Genomic DNA, 26447 nt, shown 5'->3' with positions numbered 1-26447 from the left:
ATCGTTATGTGAAATGAGGGAGAGTGCAGGTTGTGATGAGTGAGCGAGTGGTGAGTGAGCGAGTGATAAGGAATTCCAAGAGCAGTGCCGAGTGGATGACCATATCACGTGACGATAAGATAAACAGGGACCCACCCAAGGTCCTGGCTGCTTGCCTGCGGATGATGCGTTTCCTCCAAACCAAAAAAAAAGCAGCATCGCGGCACGTCTTTGAACGTAATTCTCCAACTTCTTTGTGCGCCGCTTCGTGCCTAGCTAACAGCATGGCCAGCTTTCCCACGTTCGACCCGTCCCGTCTTACGAAGAAGGCGGCCGCGCACTACTCCTCCGAGTCGGAAGAGGACGACGACGATGATTACCTTGCCCCCGTCGCGGACCCCTCGCAAGGTGACGACTTTGGCGACCTGAACCCGCGAAAGCGCCGGCGCGTAGGCAACACGAAGGAGAGCGCCGCTCTCGGAATCTTTGGATCGGATAGCGAAGACGATGGTCCCGGGAGGCGATGGAAGAAGAAGACGCTGCGCAGCAAGGGCATGAGCTTCGTCTCCACGGGCGCCACCACACTCGACCACGATGACGACGAGGCGAACAGTGCAAACACCAAAGAATACTCGGACGACTCAAACGACGGCAACGACGACAATGATGATGATGACGACGAAGATGAAGACGAAGACGATGTTGGTGGCGTCGGCTTGGGATTCGGCGGAGCCCAGCGCGGCTTGGGATTCAAGCCCGCCCAGCACGAAGAGACCGACCAGGGCGCAGCCGTAGCTACCGCTCCTCCCACTCGACCGTTCGCCAAGACCAAGTTCGACGGCAAAAACCCCCTCGGCCGTGGCTTCGTGCCGTCATCCGCGAACGTGCCAGTCTTGCGAGCCGACGTCCAAGATGCGCCTCCCCCGCCAAAGGTGGCCCATCCCAGTGCGTTCGGCCCAAAGGGCAAGGCGAAACCCAATCCCAAGTCCTTCGGCGCCCGGATGATGGCAAAGATGGGCTACAAGGAAGGAGATGGTCTCGGAAGAGAAGGACAGGGCCGAAGCGTCATCATCGAGGCGCACCTCCGACCGCAGGGCGTCGGTCTCGGTGCGGTGAAGGAGAAGTCGGAGCACGAGAAGAGGGAGGAGAAGCGACAGGCCAAATTGCGAGGCGAGGAGGTGATCGATTCGGAAGAGGAAGAAAAGAAGAGGAAGAGAGAACGGAAGAAGAAGTCCGCCAGCGCAGGCGGCAGCAGCGTCAGCACCCCGAAACGACAAAAGCCCAAGTACATGACGGCCGAGGAGATCAAGAAGTCCGCCCCCGGCCTTCACATCCCCGAGGCTTTCGCTCCCATTCTCGACATGACAGGGCCGGGCAACAAGCTTCTGACCACCGCGTCTGGGCTCCTGACGCCGACCTCCTCTGCAGTCGTCGAGTCTCCCGAGGTGGCGGCTGCTCGCAAGCTGGTCAAGAGAGCACACGCTGACTTGGCAGCTTTCTCGGAGGAGTGGAGGAACTTGGAGGAGCGCAAGACATGGGTCGACCTGGAACTGCGCGAGAGGGAGCAGGAGATGGCGGACCTCGCCTCGGACTTGGGCAGGCTACAGGTCTTTTCCAACATCGTCACCAACGAGTTGCCCGTGGCCACCGAATGGGACGATGTCATCCGCTGCCTGGAGAAGGCAGTCCAGCACATTGGACCAGCGACCGAAGAGATTGCAGACCTCGCTGTCGCGGCCATCCATCCCTTCTTCCGCGAGCCCGACTGGAACCTGTTGGAGCAGCCAACGCGATATGCCGCAGAACTCAAGGGTCTGGGAGGCATCCTCACAAAGTCGGGCGAGGGCCACAAAACGATGAACAAATGGGACTCGACGGGCCTTCACGCCAACGACCTCTACCGCCAGCACCAAAAGGCGACGACGCCCTACGAGACCATGATGTACAAGCTCTGGTACACGAGGGCCATGTCGGCCGTCCGCGACTGGGACGTCTTCAACCCGGCGCCGCTCCTGGCCGTCCTGGAGGCCTGGTCGGACCTGCTGCCCCCGTTCGTGCGAGCGCAGTTCCTCGACGCCGTCGTTCGCAAGCTGGAGACGGCGGTAGGCGAATGGAACCCGAAGAAGAAGCGGCAGAGCCACAAGCTGCCTCACCTCTGGCTGTTCCCCTGGCTCCAGTACCTGCCGTCGTACCACCTCGAGCCTAAGGGCACGGGGCTGGTGGCCGAGGTGCGGAGGAAGTACAGACAGCTGATCGACGTCTGGGAGTTTGACCGCGGCGTCATCCCCGGGCTGGAGCAGTGGCGCGACGTCCTCGGCGACCAGTGGCGTCCGCTGATCATGAGCCATGTGCTCCCCGCCATGGGACGCTACCTGCGCAGGAACTTCCGGGTCGACCCAAGCGACCAGGAGCCGTACCTTCCGATGCTCACGGGCGTGCTGCAGTGGTGTGACATTCTGACGGCCAAGGTGCTGGGCGAGGTCCTCGTCGCGGAGGTGTTCCCGCTGTGGCACGAGAAGCTGAGCGAGTGGCTCGGCCTGGAGGACGCCAACTTTGAGGAGATTGGGGCGTGGTTCGAGTGGTGGAGGGACGACGTGCTCCCCGAGGAGATCAAGAACCTCAAGTCTGTGCAGGCGGAGTTTGTCAAGGGCTTTGCCACGATTGAGCAGGCGTTGTAGGGCCCCGGCGGTTCTGGCGGCCGTTGGAGGATTCATGTAGACGTCCTGTAGTGGACAACCAATAATAATACCCTTTCCTGTATGCATGTATGAAGCTGGCTCTCTAAGAAAGTAAAAAGAATGGCTCATTCATGCGTGGCATTGAGACTCTTGGTTGCCATGGGCCATCACGTTGGATGAGGGCCGATGGCGGAAGCGCGCCATACCCTCCATGTGATGTCCTCAAGATATCAACAGCACCACCGTACATAGCCGCCGCCAACATGACACATGCCATCCCGGCTCTTCCCACCCACGGCAGTCGTCAGGATGGCTACCCCGGGGAGAAGAACACTTGCGACGCGCCCCCTTGACCATGCTTCTGCCCAGCTTGGCTTTCACGCTGTTCACTGGCCCAAGAGAGAAAAGAAGAACATGAGAGAATGCTTGGGTTGCCAAGCTTCCTGGGAAACAGGACTCGACGTCCAATCCAATCCCCCTTCCTTTGCTCCTGCGGATGATGACAAGACTTGGCGGGGTTGATGGGGATGTGCCCTGCGGCAGTTGGGGGGGGGGGGGGGTTCGGGCGTTTTTTCTTGGCAGTGTGTGACACGCAAGCATAACATGATGGACGGAAAGGGGGCGCACACGGCTTTGAAAGGATTAAGATGAGGGAGAGACGGAAGGGCGATGATTTGGGCAACGTCCTTCAGACGACTTGTCGGAGGTGCTGCTGCGGGTTGTTCGAGGAGGGGCAGCCCTACACTCACTTGAGTGACAACGCCTCTTCTCGTTTCCTGTCGGTGACAACTCGATGGCTTTTGAGCAGTCTATGCATACTCCACGAGAGCTCAATGGTGGTCAACATGGCAAAAGCCGGTCCCCTTGATTGATGGTGCAGCGCCAGTCTGAGACTCGAGCCCTTGATGACGGAAGAAACGAGGGATTCATTCCTCTGTCTCGAAACACAGCCATCTTGCAACTCGTTCAACATTGATTACATAAACAACCACTCTTCCATTTCCCCTCGGAAGTGAGCAGAGGAGTGGATGAAAGTCAGAGAGCCAAAAGCAAAAAAGGTTCGGGAAGTGGGAGCCGCGAACCCTTTACTTCACCCCTGTCTACCTACATGTTCCCACTGTTGTCCCTCATCCTAATGAACTCCTGTCGAGCCCACGTCACCTATTTGAAACAATCGATACCCGTGAAAACCTGGGGTGGCGTCTTTAGCCTCTGAGAGACGTTCATTCGGAAGTGAGCCCCAGTATGAGACCCGGACGAGCGCCTAGGAGTTTGAATGACAGCGACGTTTGACAACAGGCATCGCACCTATTTGAATCGTCCTCAACATCTGATGCCCAGTCCATTTAGTCCACATCACTTCTTACCGCGCAGAGACATGGTGTTGCGTGTCTTCTGTGGGCCCCCGTTGGGATCCGCGGTTTAAGACGTCGAGGTTGTCATGGGGTCTGAATCGATAAAGCTCATCCTGCGGCGCTGGGAGACAAATTTGAAAGGTCCATCCACCTTTGGAGACGCAGAGTCCAGACAAAAGAAACGAAGCTGTCGTAGCTACTACTTACTACACCTCACCTCAACAGCCATTACTGGGCCCGAGCTGCATTTCTTCCACTGCCGACCGCCCACATTGCCCGGGTATCCGGCGATCAAACAACCCATGATCCCGAACGTGATGATGTGCTCTGCGCATATTCCCGTACCAGACGATCAGAGGACCCAGACCGAAGAGGGCTCGTTTTTTTTCTTTTCTTCTTCTTACACGATAACAAGAGACGGAAGCGGCAAAGCATGCAGACGGCCGTCCGTCACCCTAGTGCCGCCGCCTCACCGTTTCGATGCGAAGAAGAAGGAAGTAAGTCCTTGACACGTTTCGAGGTTTGGGGGAATGTCTCTGTAAGGCATCACCGGCACCTGCACCGACGATATCCCAACCATCATGTCCCATGGGCGCCACGGACCTGCCATCTGGAGTTCAGACCACCCTTCCGCAGTTCCACCGGCACGGGCGCTCTCTCTCCCATACGACGTTGTGCGGCACTTGGCATCGTCTCATCGCGTCCCGAAACAGGGGCCGTCCGGGGTTCGGGACTAGCCCCGAATAGCCTCATTAGCGTCTTGCCGCGAGCCCCTCCGACATCCCCGCCGTCCTCCTCCTGTGGCGCCCCCGCCTGCATCCTCAGATCGCACGGCACCTGACCATACCTCTGACCCTTGTCTCGTGGCCACATGGAGTTTCTCAGGCTTTGCTGATACCGGCCGGCCGGCCGCTCCAACATCCCCGGCCGAGGAGGCTCCTGGCCACTGTCTCAAAATACGGTTATTCGCTAGCGTGAGGCTTGCGCTGGGGTCTCTCTTGAGTCTCATCCGTGGGGGACATGGATCCTGTTTGGGCTTGTACTGCCAAGTTGGCGCTACCATCAGCTTGACATCACAACCCCCCTACCCGGCCTGGTCGACAACATGTCGTGGGAACATCTGATCGGGAAGGGAGCAGGAGCTCTACATATCAAACGCCTTTCTCCTTTCTGGCGTCCCTTAATGACTCTGGATGATGATGTTCTTGGTCTTTTAGGACGGACATCCCATTCCAAGTTCGCCGTCTGCCTCCTTTTCTCGTTTGTTTTTGTCTGCCTTGACGGCAATTCCCTTCTTTCCCCTTCGCCCAGGTGGCTTTGCTTTCTAATCTGGTTTCGTCTTCCAGAGGGCAGGTCCCCGGTGTAATTTACTTTTAATAAAGTCATGTCCGAACGAGGGTGTCCCGTGTCTGGGTCTATGGGCGGTGGAACATGTCCCGCGGGCAGACAATCGGCCAACAACAGACGGGTTGGGCCAAGAGGCTGTTCTTTCTCGGGCTATACCCAGCAGGGCGACATTCACGCCGCCTTTGATGTGAGAGAACCAAATGTTCCCCACTCTCGATCATCATATGCCATGGCTGACCACACCAGATACCGAGAGGGGTGGACGTGGACGATTGGCTACGTGCTAGGTATGATCTCTTCCCTCCATGTCCATCTCCATCCTGCTGCTTACACGCGAGCGTAGAGAACGGAAGGCCATCAATGAGATTGTCTACTCAAACATCCCGTCGGCGGACCACATCGCCCAAGTTAAGAACGTCGACACCCTCGTCGCCGACGACAGAGACCTGCTGGCCGTCGCCCTGGGCGCCCCGGCGCGGCAGGTGATCCTCCGGGCCGAGGGCATCGGGCCGCAGAGCGGGTGGAAGGACGGGTACCTCAGCGCCGAGTACGGCTTCTGCCCGCCCGACTCGAACGAGGCCGCCGGGGCCCTCGCCAGCTGTCCCGGCCGCGTGTGGTCCGACCTCTGCGAGCGGATGCCTGGCTGCGTCTCGCGGGGCCGCGTGCGGGAGTCCGTCGCCGCCCTGCCGCTCGTCGAGGGCACCGAGGAGAACGTGCCGGACCGGGCGCTCTGGGCGGCCGTCGTTGCGCTGGGCATGCTGTGCTCCATCTACCGCTACGAAGAGAAGAACGACGGGTACGACGGCGTCAGCACCAGCTCGGCGTCTGCGAGGCCGCAGGTCGGAATGAGCGATGACCTCGGGCCGGAGCTGGTAGGGATACCGCGGAGCATCGGGCTGCCGTACTGGCAGGTCTCGCGGCGCATGGGACGGGCCATCCCTCACCTGACCTTCTTTGACCAGGCCTCGTACAACATCAAGGTGCGGGATCCGACGTCGATCCATCCGTACGTTGGCCGGTTCGACAACACGGATCTGCGGTGGCCCATGTTCGGCGAGCGCACCGAGATTGCCTTTTTGAAGGGGTGCGCCGACACGGCAGGTTTGTTGAATCTTCTCTTCACGTGTTGTCACTTCTGAATCTCATCCTCTTACTCTTATCCCCTCACTCTCGCTCTCACTTTCACTCTCACTCACCCACCCTTTTACTCACTCCATCACTCACTGAGATACTCACCCACTCTTTCTCTGTCTCTGTCTCACTTACACACACACACACTCAAACACGCACTCTCTCTCATTCTCTCCTTCTGTCTTTATCTTTCTCTTCCTCTCACTAAAAGATGCACATGTGTATGCTAATCCGTCAACAGCCTCCTTCCAGCACGGCCCCGACGCCATTGCCGCGTGCCAGGAACACGTCATGAACCGCGACAGCGAGGGCCTGCTGCGCGACATGATCCGGCTGAAGGAGATCATCGAACGCATGCCCAACGCCTTCCACTCCATCTCGACCAACCCCAGCTCGGGCGACAACTACGTCTCGGCCGCCGAGTGGGTGCGGTGGGGCAAGTTCTCCGCGCCCCTATCCAAGAGGTGCCCGGCCGCCTCCGGCCTTCAGTTTCCACCTTACCTCCTGCTGGACGCCTTTCTCGGCCGGAAGAAGTACAACTCGTTCCTCGGAAACGAGGGCCTCCACCTGCGCGCGTGGCTGCCGTCGAACCTGCGGGCCTTCATCGCCGCCGTCGAGTACCACTACCGCATCCCGGAGTACGTCCGGCAGTCCGGCGACCCGCGGCTTATGGGCGTGCTGGACGGCATCGTCGAGGCCTACACGGGCGAGCGCGGCTTCATGGGCACGCACCGGTACAAGGTGTTCGGCATCCTCGAGGTGGCCTCCAAGACAGGCCGGACCGAGACGAACGGCGCGTCCGGTGCCACGGACGACTCGGGCCGGCCGTGGGAGGAGGTCCACCGGCAGTTCTCGGACGCCATGAAGGAGCGCCTGGAGCCGTACCGCGGCAACATCCCCGTGGAACCGCACGAGATGCGCGGCACCTTTGAGGAGTGCCGGTACAAGTCGCGTATCCTCGCCCGCTCCTTCGTCGACGCGGACCCCGAGCGGTCCATCGCCATGGTCACGCTCGACCTGCAGAACACGGGCATCACGTTCCAGCCCGGCGACAGACTGGCCGTCATGCCCCTCAACAGCTGGGAGGAGTGCGCCAAGGTCGCCGCGGCCCTCGGCCTGGATACAATGCTTGAGAGTCCCGTCCTCCTTGACCGCAAGTGGTCGCGTTTCGCCGAGCATCTAGAGACGGTCTCGAACCACGGCGTCCCGAACCCCCTGACCAGGACGAGGAAGCTCACAGTCAAAGACATTCTTCGCCGAGGCCACCTGGCGCCGCTGACGCGGGAGCTCGTCCTCAAGATCCACGCCATGCTGAGAGCCTCGTCCAACACGGTGCTGCAAGTGCTGGCAACGGACGAGTGGCCGGTCCGCGGCTCGCTCGGGGACCTCCTCCAGGCCGCCGTCACGGACACGCCGACGCACATCTGGGACCATGCCTTTGACCTGTCTCACGACGTGCCCTGGCTCAGCGACCTCATCCCCGTCGAGATCCCGCGGACGTACTCCATCTCCAATTACCCCGACGAGCTGCTGCCAAGCACCGTCGACCTCACCGTTTCCCGGGCCGAATACAACCTGTGCGCCACCTTTGCGGGAACGTCGTCCAACATCTCGCGGTACGGCGTGAGCAGCGGTTACCTCAACCCGCCCGTCGGCTCCCCGGAAGACTTCGTGACCGACAACGACGACGACGACGACGACGACGACGATGACAACGGGCTTCTAGTCGGCATCTCGCGGCCCATTGCCTTCCAGCTGCCCCTGGACGGAGCCGCGCCGTGCGCCTTCTTCGCCGGCGGCAGCGGCATCGCGCCCTTCCGAAGCTTCTGGCAGGCCCGCGCCGGCCGCTCCGTCGGGAAGAACACGCTCTACCTCGGCGTCCAGAGCCGTGAAAAGTTCTGCTACGAAGACGAGCTGCGACAGTACGTCGGCGCCGGCTTCATGGAAGTCCATCTCGCCTTCTCCCGCGACAGCCGCGGCCTCGCGTTCGACCCCGTCGCCCGAGACCTCGTCGAGCGCCGCACGGAGCCGCGGTACATCGACGCCCTCATCGCCGAGCAGGGCGCCGGCGTCTGCGACCTCGTCATGTCCAAGAAGCAGGGCGGCCTCGGCGGGCACCTGTACATCTGCGGCTCGGTGGCCGTCTTCGACTCGGTCATGAGCGGGCTGCGCAAAGCCATCTACAACCACCGCACGGCGACCGCGGAGTCGACGGACCTCATCATCAACACGGCCTTCGCCGAGCGCCGCATCATGCTCGACGTCTTCATGACGCCTAAGCCGCTGCCCTGCAACCGCCCGACCATCCCGCTCTCGCAGCTAGCAGTCCACACGGGGCACCGGCCCGGAGGACGGATGTGGATCGCCGTCCACGGCAGCGTCTACGACGTGACGGACTTCTCGCCGATGCACCCGGGGGGCACGCTGATCCTCAAGTCCAACGCCGGCGTGGACTGCACGCGGTCGTTCGACAATCTCGCGCACACCAACAACCCGGAGGTGGCCAGCCTGCTGACCAAGTACTTCGTCGGCCACCTGACGCCCAAGCCCGAGTTCCACGGCGGCTGCGAGGAGCTCGGCGGCCTCTACGACGTGTGGGCGGCGTACCTGCGGACAACGGTCGAGACGCTCGTGGCGCAGCAGTTCGAGATGGACGACATCCTCGGCTCGCCCGAGCTCTGGTTCCAGGGCAGTCTCATCAACATGCTCGGCGTGCGCATCTTCTACCAGTACCAGTCGCGGCTCCTGCAGGGCGGCTTCTCGGCCCTCTTCGGCCCCAAGTTCCAGGAGCTCGTGCTGAAGCTCTCCTTCGCCATGGCCAACACGGCACACGGCGGCGGCGGCGGCGGCGACGGTAGCGGTCCGGAAGTCAAGCTCCCGGACATCCTTGGCATCATCGCCCGGGCCAAGACGTCGGCCGACGCCGTCGCGACGTCCCGGGAGGTGTCCCGCGTCGGACAGTTCGTCTGCGACAGCGAGCCGGCGCGGTTCATGGAGCGCGGCATCATGGACTACGCCACGCGGTCGGTGCAGCTCGACATGGAGCTCCTCGAGGACATGCGCGACGAGGCGTGCCACGGCATGGACGCCTTCGCCAGCGTTGCGGACCTCGACGCGGCGGTGTCCGACGACCAGCGGGTCGCGGCCCTCTGCCGGTTCCTCATGCAGACGCTGGAGCGCATGGCCAGGCGTCTTGAGGTGTTCTACTCGAGGCTCGCGCAGTGCTCCGTCTACCGGCCCGAGATCGAGCGGAACCCGGCCCGCACGCGCTGGGACCTCGTGAGGCGCCGCGTCCGGGACGGGTCCTTCTTCGTCTTGACGCAGAGCACCGTCATCGGCGGCGCGCCGCCGTATAAGCCCGCGCAGCAGGAGACCGTCGTGTTCGACAACGTCCTCTCGCAGATCCAGCAGACGATCCGGAACGCGCCGCGAAGGCCGGTATCAAGGTCCGAGTCCGGTCCGGCAGCGGCGCAACATCACTATCAGCAGCAGCAGCAGCAGCAGCAGCACAGCATGAGACTCAACGAGCGGCACCGCGTAAGGGCGGAGGCACCCGTCAACGGCGCATCAGCGTTCGAGTCGCACCAGAACAGCAACGCGCTGAACCGCATGTCAACCTTCATCGACAAGAACATGCGCGCCATCCGTCGCCTGAGCAAGGTGCCCCGCGACATGAGCTTCGAGCAGATGCTGGCGGCGAACCAGCCGCAGTTCCACGCCCACGGCGTCACGACGCCGCCGTCGAGCCGCGGATCTAGCCGATCGCCTACGAGGGGCCGGCAGTCGTCCGCGAACGCGCTGCACACCCAGAGCGTCGTCCCCCGCTCGCGCGCTCCGTCGTTGGCCGAGGAGTCGATGGGTCGTGTGACGCTCAACCGGCGAGGCACGGTGAGCTCTGATGGTTCGCGGTTCGTCTCGTCCCTCTCTCACCATCAACATCAACATCATCGTCACCACCACCACCACCACCATAGCCATGGTGAGGGGACGAACTACTACCACCACGGCGCATCACATCACTTCCCGCCTACACCTGTCGCTACGCCGCCGCCGCCACCGCCGCTGGACCCCAACACAGCGATTCGGTCGATGGTCAGCCGCCTGAACCTCAAGTCTCGGAGCGCAGCTGGGTCGTTACCCGCGTCGCCCGCGCTATCGCTGGACGACAAGGGCCGGATGGCGCGGGTGTCGGCGCAGATGGCGGGCGGGTCGACGGCGCACAACGCGCGCAACCGGTCAACGAGCTCGCTGAGGTCGTTCAAGCTGAGGGAGCTGGTGGCGAGCCAGGAGCCGGGCCGGATCGCGCCGACGTTTTGAGAGGTTATCGTAGTTGTATGAGCGGACCAGCGAAAAGAATGGTTGGAGAGGACCTTGGAATGTATTTGGCCGTATGATAATGCCATTTTTGATCGGCCTCTCGTCTCTTTCACGTACCTAGTGCCCGAAAAGCGCGGTGAAGCATATCCACATGTTGACTTGGCCGGTGTGTACTCACGAAGATGTCCAACTCACCTTAGTTAACTACCACTATTAGTATCACTGTGCAAGATGGATGTTCCTTGTTTGGTGTTTAATTGACTTCTTATGCCAAGGAGTTGATAGTCTGCTTGGCTTGAATCATGTCGCCGAGGTCTTCTAGTGGCCAGTTTCCAGTCAAAGAAGATAGTCAACTACCTTCCAACAACCTCTTAGAAAATGCAAAGATAGAACAAAATAAAATGAAACCGTAACGCACAAAGGGGCTTGTGGAAGAACAGAGAGAGATCTCGTTGACATCCAACAACAAGGGTTGACATTACGCGATGGAAGAATGCGCTCCAGCCACAGTCCACTGGCCACAGTACACAAGCCACAGTTGGGCCCCAATGCACGATCGTCCCAAGTGTGGCGAGTGCGAGTGGAGAAGAAGATGGCTAACGCACTGGACTGTGGCTGAGCACTCCACCCCGGTCCCGTGCCCAGGCCGGCACGACTGCACATCACTACTTGGCCCAATCATCGCCCACGAAGCCCCTCCCCCAAAACAAGAAGCCCCCATTACACCGTATGCCCCGGGCGACATGACGCTCTCGCTTTCGCCAACCGGGCCACGGGCGCCAGAGGCGAACTACCTGCACGGGTGACCCCGGCCCCGACCTTTGCACCTTGGACGTGTGTGTTATACGTACCTGCATCGGCTGGGCATACGCACATGGGGGTGTACGCTACGTTACTGGACTGGACGCTCCGCAGGCAACACGCCGACAGAGCGAGGGAGGTACCGCTTACACGCACACTTATCTGGACAACCGTGGGCACTTGCACCCACCTCTTCATCTGATGTCAACTATGCCGGGTACGAGTGACGAGTGTCCCTCAGGCGTGACAGGCAGACGGCAACAAGGTTGGTTCACTGTCGCCCGAGAAGGTGCAGGGCTGTGCCACCCATCAGACTTTCAATATAAGTCACTCAAACTCTCTTGTCGTCCCTCTCTCACCACCACCACCTGTCGTTCCCACCTACACCTCCCCTCCCCCTCCCTATCCCGTACTCTCCCTCTTCACCTTTTATACCCAAGCCTACAATCTACAAGCAAAAATCAACGACGATAGAGGTCCTTCACGAGAGGTCCTTCCGTCACATCATCACACACCATGGACAGACCGTCACAAGAACAAAAACAACAGCAGCAGCCCGCGGTCGAAGTCCCGGCCCACGACAACTACATGTCGTCCGCCTCCGGCCCGCCGCCTGAATACCAACAACACCACCAAGCACCACTCGACCACCAACAGACCGGCACCGCGATGCCCAAATACGGTGGCCCCGCCAACACGCCGCCTCCGCGGTCCTACGGCGCCTACGAACCCCCAGCGCCCCAGAGCTTCCCGATGCACAACGGCGGCGGTCCCCAGAACTTCCAGCCCTACGGCACGCCCTTGCCCTCCCTCGGCCCGCACCCGGCCCCAGTTGAGTGCCCCGAGTGCCACGCCCGCGGCGTCACGGCCGTCGAGTACTCGTCCGGCGGCTTCACCCACGCTCTGGCCGCCATCGTCTGTTTCGTCAGCTGCCTGGGGTGCATCCCCTACTTCTTCACTTCGCTCAAGGACGCGAGGCACAAGTGTTCCAAGGTATGTTTTCCCGTGCATCGTCTTTTTGTTTGTGTGTGTGCGCGAGAGCGAAAGGGAAAGGAGAGATAGGGGAGAAAGTAGAAGCTAACGACCACCAGTGCGGCATCCCTCTGGCGACGTACCATCGCAGTGGAAAGACCGAAGTCCATTGGCACCACGCCTACAACGGATGAAGAGGCGTCAAGAACATAAAAATGGCTTGAAGAACGCGGAGAGCGGTGTGAACAGCCTATTTCATAAATAATACATCCACCCGGCTGATGCGGTGGATAGAACGCTGCCAGATTGATGGTTGGCTTTGGGAAAGTTCGTTAGCACAGATCATTATTATCACGCGAGGCGCATAGGATACCCTTTCTTCTTCCCCCCCCTTTTTTTTCTCTCCTGTAATTCGGAGCACATAGTATTAAACCGATTTTTGGCTGGAACCAGTTCCATTTTTGAACGTGAAGTCGTTTTCTGTCGCTTCTTGTATTATTCAGGCTTGGCTGTACTTGGATCATACCAACGCCAGCACCGTTGGTCCTGGGGTCGCAGTTTTTCTTCTTCAAAACACCTTGATTGTGTCTGTATTGGAGCACTGCAAACCCGACCAGTCCAACCCGAACCAAACCCACGCCACTTGGAAAGGTGAGACTCTCAGCGTGGGTGCTGAGCAGAGAGGCTTCTGGATGCTGCCCCGTCACGGCACCTATAGCAGACGAGCACGTCAGACAGCGGCGTGGATGTGTAAGTTGAAAGCCCAGCGAGGACACGTTGCGGGTATCTATTCGATGTATGTACAAGCTCCCTAAAATCTATATCATCAGCAAAGGCATCATGTAATCGTCAGATCGTACGCCGTACTTTGGTCCCCTTTTTGACGCCTGCCTCCGGTATTTGCCCCATTCGCATTTGCTTCTCGTGTGAATCGTTACGCCGTGATCCTGCACCTGTTTTCTCGCGCGTGGCCGACGCTGGCCCCGGCCTCTCTGCCCCCTATGCCTCTTTCGCGCGACGCGAGTCGCCTCGTCTCGGGCTCTTGTAGTGTCGTCTGCATCTGCTGTTCCTTCGCAAGAATGCTCAGTTGGCAAAGATGCGCACGTTCATGTCGACGCTCCCTGTTGCAATAACACAGCGGATCTGGACGTCCTGGGGCCTCGCCGCCGCCTTGCTCGGTGTCCCGTTGGCGCCATTGGCGCCGTCACCGTTCGTTGCCGGTTCCCGCACAATGACGGGCGCCCAGCGCAAGCACGACACGAAGTGGGTGTGTACGTCGTCGACCACCTTGACGCATTTGCCTTCCTGGGCCAGATCCCAGCATCGTAATGTCTTATCATCGGACACGCTGAGCAGATACTTGCCGCCCGGGTGGAAGACCAGAGCGCGCACCCAGTTGTCGTGACCCGTGAGCGTCTTGATGCAGTTTCCTCGGGCGTCCCATAGCCTGATGGCCTTGTCGCGGCTGCCCGTCGCCATGAACTCGGCCGTGTTCGTTGCCGGCGGTGGCTTCTTGAGGCCGGCCAGCGTCGCCAGATGGGTGTAAGAGGTGGGCGGTGCGAGGGTGCAGCATTCAATAGTGTGCTCGTGGCCAACCAGCATAAGCTTCACTTCGGGATTGGCGACGCTGATGTCCCAGAGGCGGGCCGTCTGGTCGTTTCCGGCCGACAGGAGAAAACGGCCGTCGGGGGATGGGCAGACATCGCGCACCCAGTCGACGTGTCCCCGTAGCGTCTTGACGCAGTAGCCTGTCGACACGTCCCAGATGCGCAGTGTCTTGTCGCGACTGGCCGAAACGAGGAGGTTGCCCGTGGCGCCGGCGGCCCCCGAGGGAATGAACCTGACGGCGCTGACGCTGTGATCGTGGCCGGGCAGCGTGCGGATGTTCTTGTATTCGTCCGAGGGGTCCCATAGCTTGATGGTCAAGTCGCTCGAGCAGGACGCGAGCAGGGTGGCGCCGCGAGGCCCGCCAAAGTCAACGTCCAGCACGGCCTTGGTGTGGCCCTTGATGGTCCTCTCCAGCTCGCCGAGTTCCCAGTCCCAGATTTTGATCGTGTAGTCCTCGGAGCCCGAGGCAAGGGAGGAAAACACGGGGTGGAAGGCTACGCTGGTGACGGATTCGCGGTGGGATTCGAGGGTGTGTCGGGCGGGAGAACGAGGCAGCCAGCTGGTAGGATCCTGGTTTCGTCGGGAGAGCGAGGTGGGTGTCGCGTTGTCGATTTCTGACTGCAAGGAAGCGGTTCGAGACTCGAGTTCCATTATCTAGTAGCGGAGAACGAGGTCAGTCAAGGGGAGCCCAGGCGGATGTAGAAACGAGGAGGAATAGGTCGATGGATGGACGAACCTTCTTCTGTAGGCGCACGACACTGGTCCATTTCTTTTCTAGCAAGCCCTCGTACTTCTTCGAGGTGGCAGCATCGAAGGAGTCGCCGATTTGCAGTTCTTCCCTGAGGGCATTGGCGGCATTGGGGAGGTTGCTTGAGGAGAGATACGCGATGATGGCCTTGTGCCTAGGGTGGTCTCGGGGTCAGAAGAGGCGCACAATATGGGGAGAGAGTTGGTGGGGAGGGGGGGAGACCAACAGCTCCTCGGCCTGGCGAGGGGTCAGGATTTGGCTCATCCTGGCTTTGCGGTTGGAAAAAGTACCAGGAGAAGGATGCGAAGCGATGGTGAAGAAAGACGAGGGGGGTTGAGGTGCAGTGGGTGGTGCCACAGCAGGGCGCACAAAGCCGAGTCGACAATGGAGAGGTAAGTCGGTGAATGATTTGTTGACGTGTGTCCTCGATGCTTTTGGCGCTCGGGGCTTCGGCGGTGTTAGTAGTAGTAATGGTAGTGGTGGTCGTGGTCGTATTGGTGGTCGCAGCAACCGCGATGGGCGCGACACGTGCAGTGCAGTCAAGGCAAACCGGGCGAGAGAGGAGAGAGGAGAGAGAGAGAGAGCTTGAGGTGGAAACTCGTGGGCGAGGCTGATGGATTTTTTGTGCAAGTTCTCGGTCGAGGGAGGGGAGGGGGGCTAATTTGGAAATTGGCAGCCTTGCCTTGTCAGTCGGATATTTTGTCGCAGCGACGGGAGCGATGCAAAAAGGGTCGGTCAAGACCGAGGGGGAGGCGGGGGGGCCAGATGTTCGTGGAGACGGCGGAAAAGCGGTGTCGGTGTTGGTGTTGTCGCTGCTGCTTCAGGGTCGTGTGTCGTGTCGTGTCGTGTTCAGTGCTCAGTGTTCAGTGTTCAGGGGTTGGGCTCCCAGCTGTCGGGCAGCATGTCTGTGTCTGTGTCAATGTCTAGGCTTGTGAAGTTGAAATAGTGGATTTGTCGACTGTTTTTGGCCAGATCAGATATCCCCTATTGGAAATGGTTGCAAATGCAAGTTATAGTTAACTGTCTTAGTAGGTTTTTCAGGTAGGGAGCGATAACATTAACAGCACCAAGGCGAGACGAGATGCGGCGAAGCGGTCGGGGTCCAGTTTGGAGGCGGCTCGGCAAAGGGGGTCATGGTGTGAGCAACAAGCGGTAGCAGCAGCCCTCAGCAGCACCAACAGCGGCAGTGCAGCATGAACAGAGCAGCATCAGCAGCAGGCGAAATGTTTCATGTGCTTCGGGCTGCGGAGGGACCACCTTGAAGAACCGATACCCTGGGCCTGCACTACACTACAGGGAAGTAAGCCACCCTGTAGTAGGGTGGCAGAGACTGTGGCTGGTATCATGGTTGACGTGGTTGATACAAAACAGCATGTGGCTGGTGCAGGTGCTGGAGAGAGATTCAAGGCCATGCCAGCTGGTCCCACCTGGTATGAGACGCCATCCCTTCTTTTCTCCCCCAAGGTTCAGTACAGTGACATCACTTGACTGACTGACTGGCAGATGCATGTTTTGTTTCTACGGCAATGGAACAACACTCCCACTGCTGCAGCCGTCGGCGCACAAGAGCAGCCCAATGCGCCGTTTCCAGAGAGAAAGAGAGGCAGAGAGTAAAGAGAGACACATACACAGAGAGAGAAGAGACCTGCGCAAAGTATCAGTGACAGCCACAGGATGCATTTGTGCCGTGCTGGATATCACACTACAATCTGTCTGTCTCAGCCGTGGTTCACCAGCTGCTCACTGACCTGGCGCTGTAATAGACAAGTGAGAATAGACAGGGTTTATCCGTTCTTCCACCAGATATCCATGATCCACATCCATGGATCTACGGTGGCTTACAACCACTGATGCATGAAATGAACAAGTTGGTCTATTTCTCCCCTCTGAAGGAGAAAAGAAAGCATTGACTGGCATGCATCATTCATTTCGATTTTTTCGTGGTGAAGTAAAAGAAGAAGAAGAAGAAGCCCCCAGACTTAACCAGCTGAGACCAGGTGACAGAACAGCCGTGGCCGCCCCTCATCACCGCTATCCCCTCTGATCCATTGGCAGTCCCCCCAATCCTTCACGTGACTAATGTTTACCTGGCAAAACAGCGACCCAATCATGCCCAACAGCCCCCACTCATCCCCCACAAACAAGCACAAACGTCAGGTTCACCGTTCACTTTCACTTTCAGGGTCAGGAACAACGGGCCAGGCCAGCTGCCCAATGCTTTTGCAGGCCACACACCCACCACCATCCACTCCCACCCACACTGGGCGGCTGCTGCTGCGTCCCGCCTTTCGCCCTTGTCCCGACAACCAAAATTCCCTGTGCTTCGTCTTCCGGGACAAAACAAAAGAAACATCGTCTTGTATACACATACAGCGACTAACCTACACACGACACTCACCACCACCACCACCACCACCACACATTCCAGCGTCCCAACCCTCGGACCGACGCCCAACTCGATCCTTCACCTGCGCCGACCGAACACGCGCCACATACGCTACGAAGGCTACTACCGCTTCTAGTCTCTTTCTCGCTCTCTCACGACCACTTGATCTTTCTCGAAGCCCTCTATCACGGCCCCTTGCTTCTGCCCTGCTCCTACAACAACTCCAGGAACGAACTCGGCCATCTTCAGCATCCCTGCCTCCGCGCATATACCTCTCCCGCTCGCACCTCCCACCTCTCTGAACACGAGCTACCGCTCTGCCTCTCCATTGACTCGACGACCACGACTCCTGCTGCTGCGACAACCTCGCCGTCTGATCTGTCCGGTAACCACTCCGACTCCCATACGCTACCTAATAATGTAAGTCATGTCGGCGCCCTTCCCCCATATCACCACGGACATCTCCAGTCATTGCTGCTGCAGCTGCCCACCGCCTGCATGCATGCATGCATGCTTGCCGTTCCCTCGGTCCACTTCTGTCTTGTCCCCTGATATCGACATCAATATGGGCCGTCGCGTCAAACCCTCCCGTTCCCTCTCCATGCTGATCAGACGAGTAGCTAGCTTCAGAAAGCCAGATATCCTCGACAAGGAGAACTGCTCTCCCGAACCGAGACCTCCTTCTCCTCCTCGCGCCCTCCCAGCCACTACCAATCTTCTACAGCCCCGACAGCAAGCTTCCATTCCGATGGCCGAAGAAGAAGATTTTAGCTCCATCCCCCTCCAGGACAGATTTGTCCACAAGGTATGACGGTAACCCCGCGATGCCCCCCTCGCCTTGCGCCGCATCCCCCTTCTATGGCCACCTCTTGCTGATGCTGACGCGCTTCAGGTGTGGAAAGTTCGAAAGCAAGCCTACGAAGATGCCGCCAAGGCCTTTTCTGCCACCGCCGACGAGTACGACAATGCCTTCAGACCCTTTCTCTCCGATTCCGGCATCTGGAAAGGCGCCGTTGCTGACTCCAATGTCGCTGCGCAACAAGATGGTCTTGCCGCATACTGTGCCTTTCTCAAGTTTGGAGGCAAAGAACACTGCACAAGAACACGCGGCGTCACGATAGGGCCCATTTGCGAAAAGGGTCTGCCCTCAACGCGCGCCGCCGCCAAGGACTCGTCGTTAGAGGCCCTTCTCCTGCTCGTCGAGCTCGATGTGGCTGCGCCCGTCATCGAGGAAATCATCCCCGTCCTCTCCAACAAGCAACCCAAGGTTGTCGCCGCCGCCATCACCGCCCTGACCACCATTTACCACAACTATGGATGCAAGACGGTCGACCCCAAGCCCGTCCTCAAGGTCCTCCCCAAAGCCTTCGGCCATGCTGACAAGAACGTTCGTGCTGCCGCCACAAGCCTCGCCGTCGAGTTCTACAGATGGCTGCGTGAGGCCATGAAGCCCATGTTCTGGGGCGATCTGAAACCCACCCAGCAGACCGACCTCGAGGCTCAGTTCGAGAAGATCAAGGCCGAACCCGCCCCGAAGCAAGAGCGCTTCTTGCGCTCACAACAAGCCGCCATGGCCCGCGCCCCGCCGCCGGGAGCCGATGGAGAAGAGGAGGACGACGGAGACTACGGCGAGGAGCCCGCCGAGATGGACGCCTTCGACCTGGCAGAGCCCCAGGACGTCTTTGGCAAGATTCCCGCCAACTTCAGCGAAGCCCTGGCCTCGTCCAAGTGGAAGGAGAGGAAGGAGGCCGTCGAGGGTCTCTACGCGGCCATCAACGTACCCAGAATCAAGGACGGCGACTTCAACGAGATCAACAGGGGGCTCGCCAAATGCATGAAGGATGCCAACGTTGCCGTCGTCACCCAGGCTGCGCAGTGTATCGAGGTCTTGGCCAAGGGCCTGAGGTCCAGCTACGCGAAGCACCGCACGACCGTCATGCAACCCATCATGGACCGACTGAAGGAGAAGAAGGCGTCTGTGTCGGATGCCCTGGGCGCTGCCCTGGATCAAGTCTTCCTCGCCACGAGTCTTACTGACTGTCTAGAGGACATCAACACCTACCTCGTTCACAAGAACCCCCAGGTCAAGGAGGGCACCATGAAGTTCCTGATTCGCTGCCTGAGGACGACACGAGACGTGCCCAGCAAACCCGAGATCGCCACGATTGTCGAATCGGGTAAGAAATTGTTGTCAGAATCCAGCGAGGGTCTTCGTTCGGGCGGTGCCGAGATCCTGGGTACCGTCATGAAGATCATCGGCGAGCGTGCCATGAACCCGCACATGGAGGGCCTCGACGACATCCGCAAGACCAAGATTAAGGAGTTCTTCGAGACGGCCGAAGTCAAGGCCAAGGAAAAGCCCAAGGCGCCACCTCCTGCAGCCAAGGCGCCTCCCCCGAAGAAGCTCGTGGGAGGAAAGAAGCCGGCAATGAAGAGGCCAGTCATGCCCGCAGCGGCCCCATCCCCGCCAGTCGAACCAGAGCCCCTTTCGCCGCAGGCCACCTCCCGTCCCAAGCCGGCCGGTACCAAGATGGGCATGCCGAAGCCTTCGGGCCTCGCTGGCCTCAAGTCGAAGCGTCCTCTCGGAGCGCCGGGTACCGGTTCGCCGCGTCGTTCCGCCGCCGCTCCCATCATGCCCGAAGACGACCCCGCCCCCCCGCCACCACAGCCTCGCATAGGGCTTGGACGCGGCGGCCTTGCCGGACGCTCGCTCGCCAAGCCTGCCGCTGCCCCCGTGCAGATGCCACCTTCGTCGCCACCGCCATCTGACGGACTGACGGCGATGGAACGCGCCGAGCTCGAGGAGTTGAGGGCAGCGAACGAGAGACTTACGCGGCAGGTGGAGGATATGCGGCACGAGAGGAGCAAGTACATGTCTGAGATCCAGGAGCTCAAGAACCAGAACGCAGGCCTCATCGAAGATCATACTCGTGATGTTCTCAGCATCAAAGCCAAGGAGACCCAGCTGGTCCGCGCAAGAAGCGATGCAGAGGCCACGGAACAGACCAACGACCGCCTCCGACGTGAGCTCGACCGCCTCAAGAGGGCGCTCAACCACGCCGAAGGCCTCAACTCCAGGTCAGGCATGGTCAGTCCTGGTAAGTTCGACATTTGCGGGTTTCTTCCTTTTTCTGATTCATGTTTCCGTGAGCTCGGTTTCTAACTCTGTGGTAGGTCTCGCCTCTCCCACACACGATGACGTCGGCATCTACCGCGACGCCTCATACGGCTCATCTTCTGCCCGGCACAACCGCGTTAGTTACGCCAGCAACATCTCAGAAGAGAAGGAGAACGGAGACCATCACTACCCTCGCTCGAAGGCACTCAGTCCCGAACTTAGGTATACGGGCAGTGCATCGTCTGGTCGCGGGAGCCCTGCTAGAGGCTACCGAAGCTCTGCTGCCACTCCCGTTGACGACATGCCGCCACCTTCATACCCGTCTGGCGGAGGCGGAGGCGGAGGAAGCGGTTTCAACTCGAGTAACAATGGTGTGGAAAGCTGGAAACGTGCTGCCGAGGTGACGAGTCAGCTGAAAGCCAGGATCGAACAAATGAAGGTAGGTCAGCTTTCTGGCTCGATCCCCGTATCGCTTGTCGCGAGGCATGAACTAACATTGTTTTGCAGGCGAAACAAGGATTTGCTCGTCCCTAAGCTTGGCCAAGGAGACTCGGTGCTTCGCGGCGGAAGAAGGCATTGTCAGATATTGATGTGGATATGAAGGCGGTTTTTGGGTCAAGGTTTGATGGGTACAGTACGGTCGGAAGAGGGGGGTTGCGGAGGCTTGTTGCTTGTTCTTGGTTGCACATCATTGGCGTCGGATGCATACCCATACCTCATCTCTTGTCCGGCCTGCGCTTGGAACAGGCATATTTTCTGTCTGTATGAATTATGGATTTCTTGTTCAGTCAACTCACCTGTATAGCTTTGAGTGGCGCAGGTGTACTTAATTCATGATGTTTATGAAACAAACTTGGTTCTTTCACAGAATCACTCACTTCGCAGTGATGAGGGTTAGCAGGTAGTGAGTGAGTGACCGTCCGTCAGTGAATCATTGAGTAACAGAGTGAGTGTGTTGACATAGCAGTCAGTGAAGCTGCACAAGGATGGTTTGAACTCATGCTTTTTGGTATCTCATCCTAGGCTGATCAACGAGTGATTGTTTCACACCCTCTCATCCCGTTTAAACATCTTCAACAAAACGCCTCATCCGACGTGTTGTCACACGCTTGCAAGTTCCCAATCATTCATCAGATCAGAATCCGCCCAGCCAGAGATACCACTGGCCATCACGACGAATGTTCAACCTCCGCCAAAGAAAGCCAAGTCCGTCCAGCCAAAAAAAAAAAAAAAAACCCCTAAATAAAAAAAACTCCGAAGACGCCTTTCTTCCCACTTGATCGATCCCATTCGCACCTGAGACATGGTAAACAGCAGTTTCGTCTCCAATCGGTCCAAGTAAATCAAACAATCGCCCTCTGCGACAGGCGGCACACGAATCCCCCGCCTCCTTCAATAGTGGTCAACCCATTCACCAGCGTCGTAGTCGGCCCTAAACTTGGGCAGGTAATCGGGGTTCGGCCCCGACCCCGGCTCCGGCCCCGCGGCGTCTTCCTTCTTTTCCGCCTGCTCCCCGGACACTCTCGGCTCCGCCGCCTCCGCCGCTTCCCCCCCCGGTTCCGACTTCCCCTGCATCCCCGACGCGACGACGTGCGGTGACGGTCTATGGACATCCACGTTGGCCTCGACGCGGTCGACTTGGATCGGCGAGTGGCTGCCGCCGATGCGGCCATCCTCGGGCTCGAGGAGCACGTCGCCGCGTCGCGTGAGGGAAGGGGCCGTTTGCGTCGAGGACTCGGCGACCTGGCTGAGCACGCTGACGGGGTCGACACGCAGGCTGTTGAGGTCGACGCGGTCGACGCCGATGCGGCCCGTGTGCTGGCTCAGGTCGGTGACGGACGGGTCCAAGGCGTCAGGGGTGAAGAACTTGGCGTCTTTGGGGGTCGGGAGGGAGGATCCCGTTGAGAGGAGGAGGGCGAGGAGGCTTGGCGTCGTGAAGTGCATTTTCCACCCTTCTTCTTTTATGTTTTTGCTCCCTTGCTTCTTTTTTCTAAACCTTTTGTCGTTTCTGGCTCTTCGGGGGGTTTTGGTGGTTTCAGCTTTCGATCCCGTTGACGGGCGAACTGGATTCGACTTATAGCTAGTTGATTGGGTTGTCTCCGTTGGGTTTGGAGGTCGATGGTGAGCGGCTCAACTGCCCACGATAGGACGTGCATACACGACGATAGTCTGAGCTCGTGGAAGGAGAGAGGGGGAGAGAAGGAAAGACACGATTCGTGCGGTAGATGTTTAAAACACATGGTCTTAATAACATTAGCAGGGCAGTGTGTGACGGTACCCAGAGAAGCTTCCTCTCTTTCTCCGTGGTTCCATCGGCTGGAGCTTGGGGGCGGTGGACGGGCCACAACGGTGTAAGTGCAGCACCGATCACTTCATTTTTTTGACAGTTTTCTTTCCGGACTGGTCAGGGCGTCGAAAAGCTTGTGCGGAGGGGGGAAGAGGGAAAAGAGGGGAAAGAAAGAGAGAGAGAAGAAGAGCCTCACATTTTGGCTGGGTGCAAGACGGGCGCGCGGGGAGGCGGGGTCGGCAAGGTTTGTGGTAGGCGTTCCAGGTTTCGGTCGAGGCTCACTCGTTCACAGATGAGACCAACCTTGATCAAGGCGTCGACGGCCGTCGTTGCGCGAGGGCTCGATGTCAGTGGCTGCCACGCCGTGTGGTAAGGTTTTGGAGAACGGGATGGCTGTTTTGATGATGGTTTTCGGACCGCTGCAACTTTGACCCAGAATAAGAGCCTTGAATTGATAAGCCGTAAGAATGTCTACTTGCAAAGCTCTAGGAGCAGACACGAAGGATAATCCCTGTGCCCTCTTGTTGTTTCAACACCCTCCACTATTACAATCACAGTAGTTCTGTACATATCAACTACGATTTGTCACGCAGATAAGATGCCAGCAGTTTAGCACCACCTTGGCAACTTGTTCCAGCAGTCAAAGTGGTCAGCTCTGGCTCCATCTCTAGAGTCCAGACTGTGTGTGTGTCAAGGCCTAAATAGATTATCTTTCCATTTTCCAGAAGAACCCTTAATGCTGCTGCAACTTCTTTGCCGTGCTGTTGATTGTTTAATTGGTGAATTCGAAAGCGGGAAGCTGTCAAGTTGATATCGTAAACGAAACAGAAGAAACAAAAGAAGCCCCTCCCCTTGCAACGATATGGATGACAAAACAGCCATGATGTGTGCCGTTTGAAATTCTTTTCTGTCTCACAGACTTGTGGGCAAACAAAGGTGCCAATAACTCGGCGGGATCTTCAAGCCCTTCGCAGCAGTTTATGGGTCGGTTCATTCCCTTTTTTACAAATCCAGTCTTATCGGCATTGTTGAAGAACTCTAGACATTGACCTGCTCCCTCATTCTGCTCCGAGCTGTATCTTCAGGTCTTGCTTTATGCCTCATCTGTGAGTTGCGTGTCAACCTGGGATGACGAACAGGGAGCTTTTTTGATTGATGTTACAAATTGTAGGCTTCTTACTGAAAGACTCCTGACGGTTTCATACATGATGTGGGAGGCACCAAGTAGATGGTCAGGTCCAACTGTCTCTCGCCTACAACGAATCCTCTTGTATTAGTTGCAGAGAACTACTTCAACACCTACTCTTTCCTGCAGAGCCATGTGTAAAGAGTCAACAATCTTCGGACTACCTCAGTGCTGAGTCGGGAAAGAGTTGTGAGTTGTCTTACCTTCCTTTTCGACACGGCTTGCCATCATGTGACTGCAGAGACACAGTGTTTGCTTCCTAAACTTGAAATCTTGGGTTATACTTGATAGTACTCTGTGGTATTTACAGTGCCTACTACGGGACTACGAGCCGTTTTATCTCCATCAGTCATTACCGGGTTTCACAAAGTCACAAGATGGGGTAACTCTGGACGAACCCTTGGAAGCATACAGGGCATTTGAAGTTAGATAAACTAATACAAGAATGGCTTTAAACCCAGTTAGCGCTCTTTCAGCTTTCGATTGGGTAGGTGGGTATGACCGTATATCAGTATAATATTTGAGTATTCAACTGTCTTATTCGAACTTGTGATCTTGTGATCTTGAGTCGGGAATGTTTCGACAGGTGCTTGATTTGCTTGCCAGAATACTACTATTGTAAACAAAACCTCAATCCGTCACGCCATAAAAATTGGGATAGTTTCAGTTGCACCAAGAGAATGCCCACCACAACTCATGCCTGTACGGTAAAGAGCGGAAACCCATTCGGCCACAGGAGCCTTCACCATGGCGGACTGTGATACATGGTCATATATGAGCCGCGCCCCTTGTAGTAGCAATAGGAGATCCAGGTGTTGATGTGAGACGTTGCAAAGTCTGCCTCTGGACTGTGAATGACGTGCTAGTTAGCCTTGATGCATCTTGCGGATCAGCTAGGAGAGGAGTGGGAAAGAAAAGGATGGAGTGCATACAACACCTGGCGTAGCATCTTTTCGTAGCGACCCTCTGCCCAATCGAGCCAGTTGAGCTTCCTGAACGTGTAGGACAGGTTGCGGTTCGCTTCGAGGTCATTCTCGTGAAACATGGAGACTGGCACGTAGACCTTGGCCTGCGGCGCTGGTAGCTGGTCCGAGATCTCCCAATTGATATCGATGCCCTGGCGGTGCGACTCGACAGCCACGGGGCGGGAGTACTCGTCGTCGTGCTGGGAGACGGGGTCATTGAGTAGGAGGTGCCAGACCGACCGTAGCCGCCGTAGACCCTCCAGAGTATCTTCGTCCGTCAGCCGGCCGCCCAGGGTGACAGCGTCCCGGATGCAGGCGAAGGCGTTACAGCTGGTTCGCGTGTAGAGCTTCACTCTCCCCTTGCCGTTACTCGGGTCGGCGCAGTCGACGCTCACCAGATTGAAGAAGGGCTTCGGCCGGTTCGCTTTGGCGCATTCTTGGCACATTCTGCTCGCGTCCTTGTGACCATCATCAACGCCTTCACCCTGAGCGCCTGCACTGTGCTCTCGGTCTTGGACGAGGTAATTCTCCAGCATATCCAACGCCGCACTCATGTTAGCTCCGCAAACGGGCAGTCCGCGCACCGCATCGAGGACGAATTTGTTGTGGTCGGCGAGCCGGTCCCACTTGGCCCCTATGGCCGAGAGCTTGAGGAGAGGGCAGAAGCCGCACTTCAACATCCTATCTGCACCTTTGAAGTCGACACCAAGAAAAACCTTGGGAAGCCACATGCCCGGACGGCTTTGGGACTTGGCTGTGTCGACTTCCTCCTGGCCTTTGAGGCGGAAGGCCTGATCGAGGTGTTCATACCAGCTGGTATCCATCGATGTCATCTGAGCGGCCAGACATGAGAAGCCCCGAGCGGCCCATGACTCTCCAAATGGATCATTTTCTGTCCCCGTCTCGGGGCCGAGGGGCTCAATGTAGAAGCGGGCTGTCGGTAGTCGATCCTCTGAAAGATTGAAGGACAATTCAATCGGAGACCCGTTCTTGGTCAAGGCCGACTTGACGTGTGGGTGAGGGTGTTTCGGACCCAGTGCCACCGCTGCCGCGCGGACACAGGAGAGATGGGCCTCCTGCTGTTCGGGCGTGTAAGAGCCGGCTTCTGAGAGATAGGCATGGAACCGGGGAACGAGGTAACTCGACCAGAAGTCCACGTCCTCGGGGCCGGTGTCCAAGCACGTCGCCGACAGAACAGGTCCTCGGGGTGTGATCAATGCCGTTTTCGACATGCTGATGACGAACCCTGTTTAGGAATGAAGAATCGGTTCAGGGTGTGTTGTCATCGGCGGGGGGGTCGCAGAACATTATCGCCGCAAGTCAGTTGCCAGCACCCACGATGTATTTATCTCTCCGGAAATAACTTTTCACAAGGAGTTTCGATCAGCATTATGGTTTGTTCGCCTGTACATAACCGGCAAGTGAATATGTAGCGGAGGGGCTTCTATGGTATGCGATAAGTTTTACCTCCAGGCCTGATACTACGCATGGGTAGACTGGGTAGCCTAGCCCTTGTTATAAGGTTGACTACGATGTAGCTATAGTAAAACCTGAGTACGTGAGCAAGTA

The 26447-nt window shown here is 58.1% G+C and overlaps 8 protein-coding genes across 8 annotated transcripts; 5 read left to right on the top strand and 3 right to left on the bottom strand.

Moving 5' to 3' along the window:
- Window positions 1-263: 263 nt before the first annotated feature.
- On the top strand, window positions 264-2657 carry CDEST_06003 (Putative tuftelin interacting protein; the record flags this gene model as incomplete). The annotated part of the gene is made up of 1 exon (XM_062922162.1): window positions 264-2657. The coding sequence occupies one exon, from the start codon at window positions 264-266 to the stop codon at window positions 2655-2657; it is 2394 nt and encodes a 797-aa protein (XP_062778213.1).
- A 2739-nt stretch (window positions 2658-5396) lies between these two features.
- Window positions 5397-6563, top strand: CDEST_06002 (Putative indoleamine 2,3-dioxygenase; the record flags this gene model as incomplete). Its single annotated transcript, XM_062922161.1, has 3 exons — window positions 5397-5546; window positions 5606-5646; window positions 5703-6563. 3 exons carry the CDS (start codon window positions 5397-5399, stop codon window positions 6496-6498), a joined length of 987 nt encoding a protein of 328 aa, XP_062778212.1. The 3' UTR covers window positions 6499-6563.
- A 2-nt stretch (window positions 6564-6565) lies between these two features.
- Window positions 6566-11227, top strand: CDEST_06001 (uncharacterized protein). Its single transcript, XM_062922160.1, has one exon. The coding sequence runs from the start codon at window positions 6782-6784 to the stop codon at window positions 10805-10807; it is 4026 nt and encodes a 1341-aa protein (XP_062778211.1). The 5' UTR covers window positions 6566-6781; the 3' UTR covers window positions 10808-11227.
- A 566-nt stretch (window positions 11228-11793) lies between these two features.
- Window positions 11794-13025, top strand: CDEST_06000 (Putative LITAF domain containing protein). The gene is made up of 2 exons (XM_062922159.1): window positions 11794-12601; window positions 12700-13025. Exons 1-2 carry the CDS (start codon window positions 12125-12127, stop codon window positions 12772-12774), a joined length of 552 nt encoding a protein of 183 aa, XP_062778210.1. The 5' UTR covers window positions 11794-12124; the 3' UTR covers window positions 12775-13025.
- Window positions 13026-13047: 22 nt separating this feature from the next.
- On the bottom strand, window positions 13048-15952 carry CDEST_05999 (Putative WD40/YVTN repeat-like-containing domain superfamily, dynein regulator LIS1). Its single transcript, XM_062922158.1, has 4 exons — window positions 15163-15952; window positions 14925-15090; window positions 13448-14842; window positions 13048-13391 (listed from the first exon to the last, which is right to left on the bottom strand). The coding sequence occupies exons 1-3, from the start codon at window positions 15198-15200 to the stop codon at window positions 13664-13666; spliced, it is 1383 nt and encodes a 460-aa protein (XP_062778209.1). The 5' UTR covers window positions 15201-15952; the 3' UTR covers window positions 13048-13391; window positions 13448-13663.
- Window positions 15953-17289: 1337 nt separating this feature from the next.
- CDEST_05998 (Putative armadillo-like helical, TOG domain, XMAP215 family protein) lies at window positions 17290-21306 on the top strand. Its single transcript, XM_062922157.1, has 5 exons — window positions 17290-17742; window positions 17943-18127; window positions 18215-20420; window positions 20497-20879; window positions 20948-21306. Exons 2-5 carry the CDS (start codon window positions 18071-18073, stop codon window positions 20972-20974), a joined length of 2673 nt encoding a protein of 890 aa, XP_062778208.1. The 5' UTR covers window positions 17290-17742; window positions 17943-18070; the 3' UTR covers window positions 20975-21306.
- Window positions 21307-21682: 376 nt separating this feature from the next.
- On the bottom strand, window positions 21683-22384 carry CDEST_05997 (uncharacterized protein; the record flags this gene model as incomplete). Its single annotated transcript, XM_062922156.1, has 1 exon — window positions 21683-22384. One exon carries the CDS (start codon window positions 22382-22384, stop codon window positions 21833-21835), a length of 552 nt encoding a protein of 183 aa, XP_062778207.1. The 3' UTR covers window positions 21683-21832.
- Window positions 22385-24655: 2271 nt separating this feature from the next.
- CDEST_05996 (Putative aromatic prenyltransferase, DMATS-type) lies at window positions 24656-26110 on the bottom strand (the record flags this gene model as incomplete). Its single annotated transcript, XM_062922155.1, has 2 exons — window positions 24656-24761; window positions 24846-26110. The coding sequence occupies 2 exons, from the start codon at window positions 26108-26110 to the stop codon at window positions 24656-24658; spliced, it is 1371 nt and encodes a 456-aa protein (XP_062778206.1).
- Between the last annotated feature and the right edge of the window lie 337 nt (window positions 26111-26447).

Source organism: Colletotrichum destructivum, chromosome 4, assembly GCF_034447905.1.
Source record: "Colletotrichum destructivum chromosome 4, complete sequence".
Lineage (NCBI taxonomy): Eukaryota > Fungi > Ascomycota > Sordariomycetes > Glomerellales > Glomerellaceae > Colletotrichum > Colletotrichum destructivum.
The sequence above is the reverse complement of the archived record's forward strand: the minus strand, read 5'-3'. Positions and strand labels throughout refer to the sequence as shown.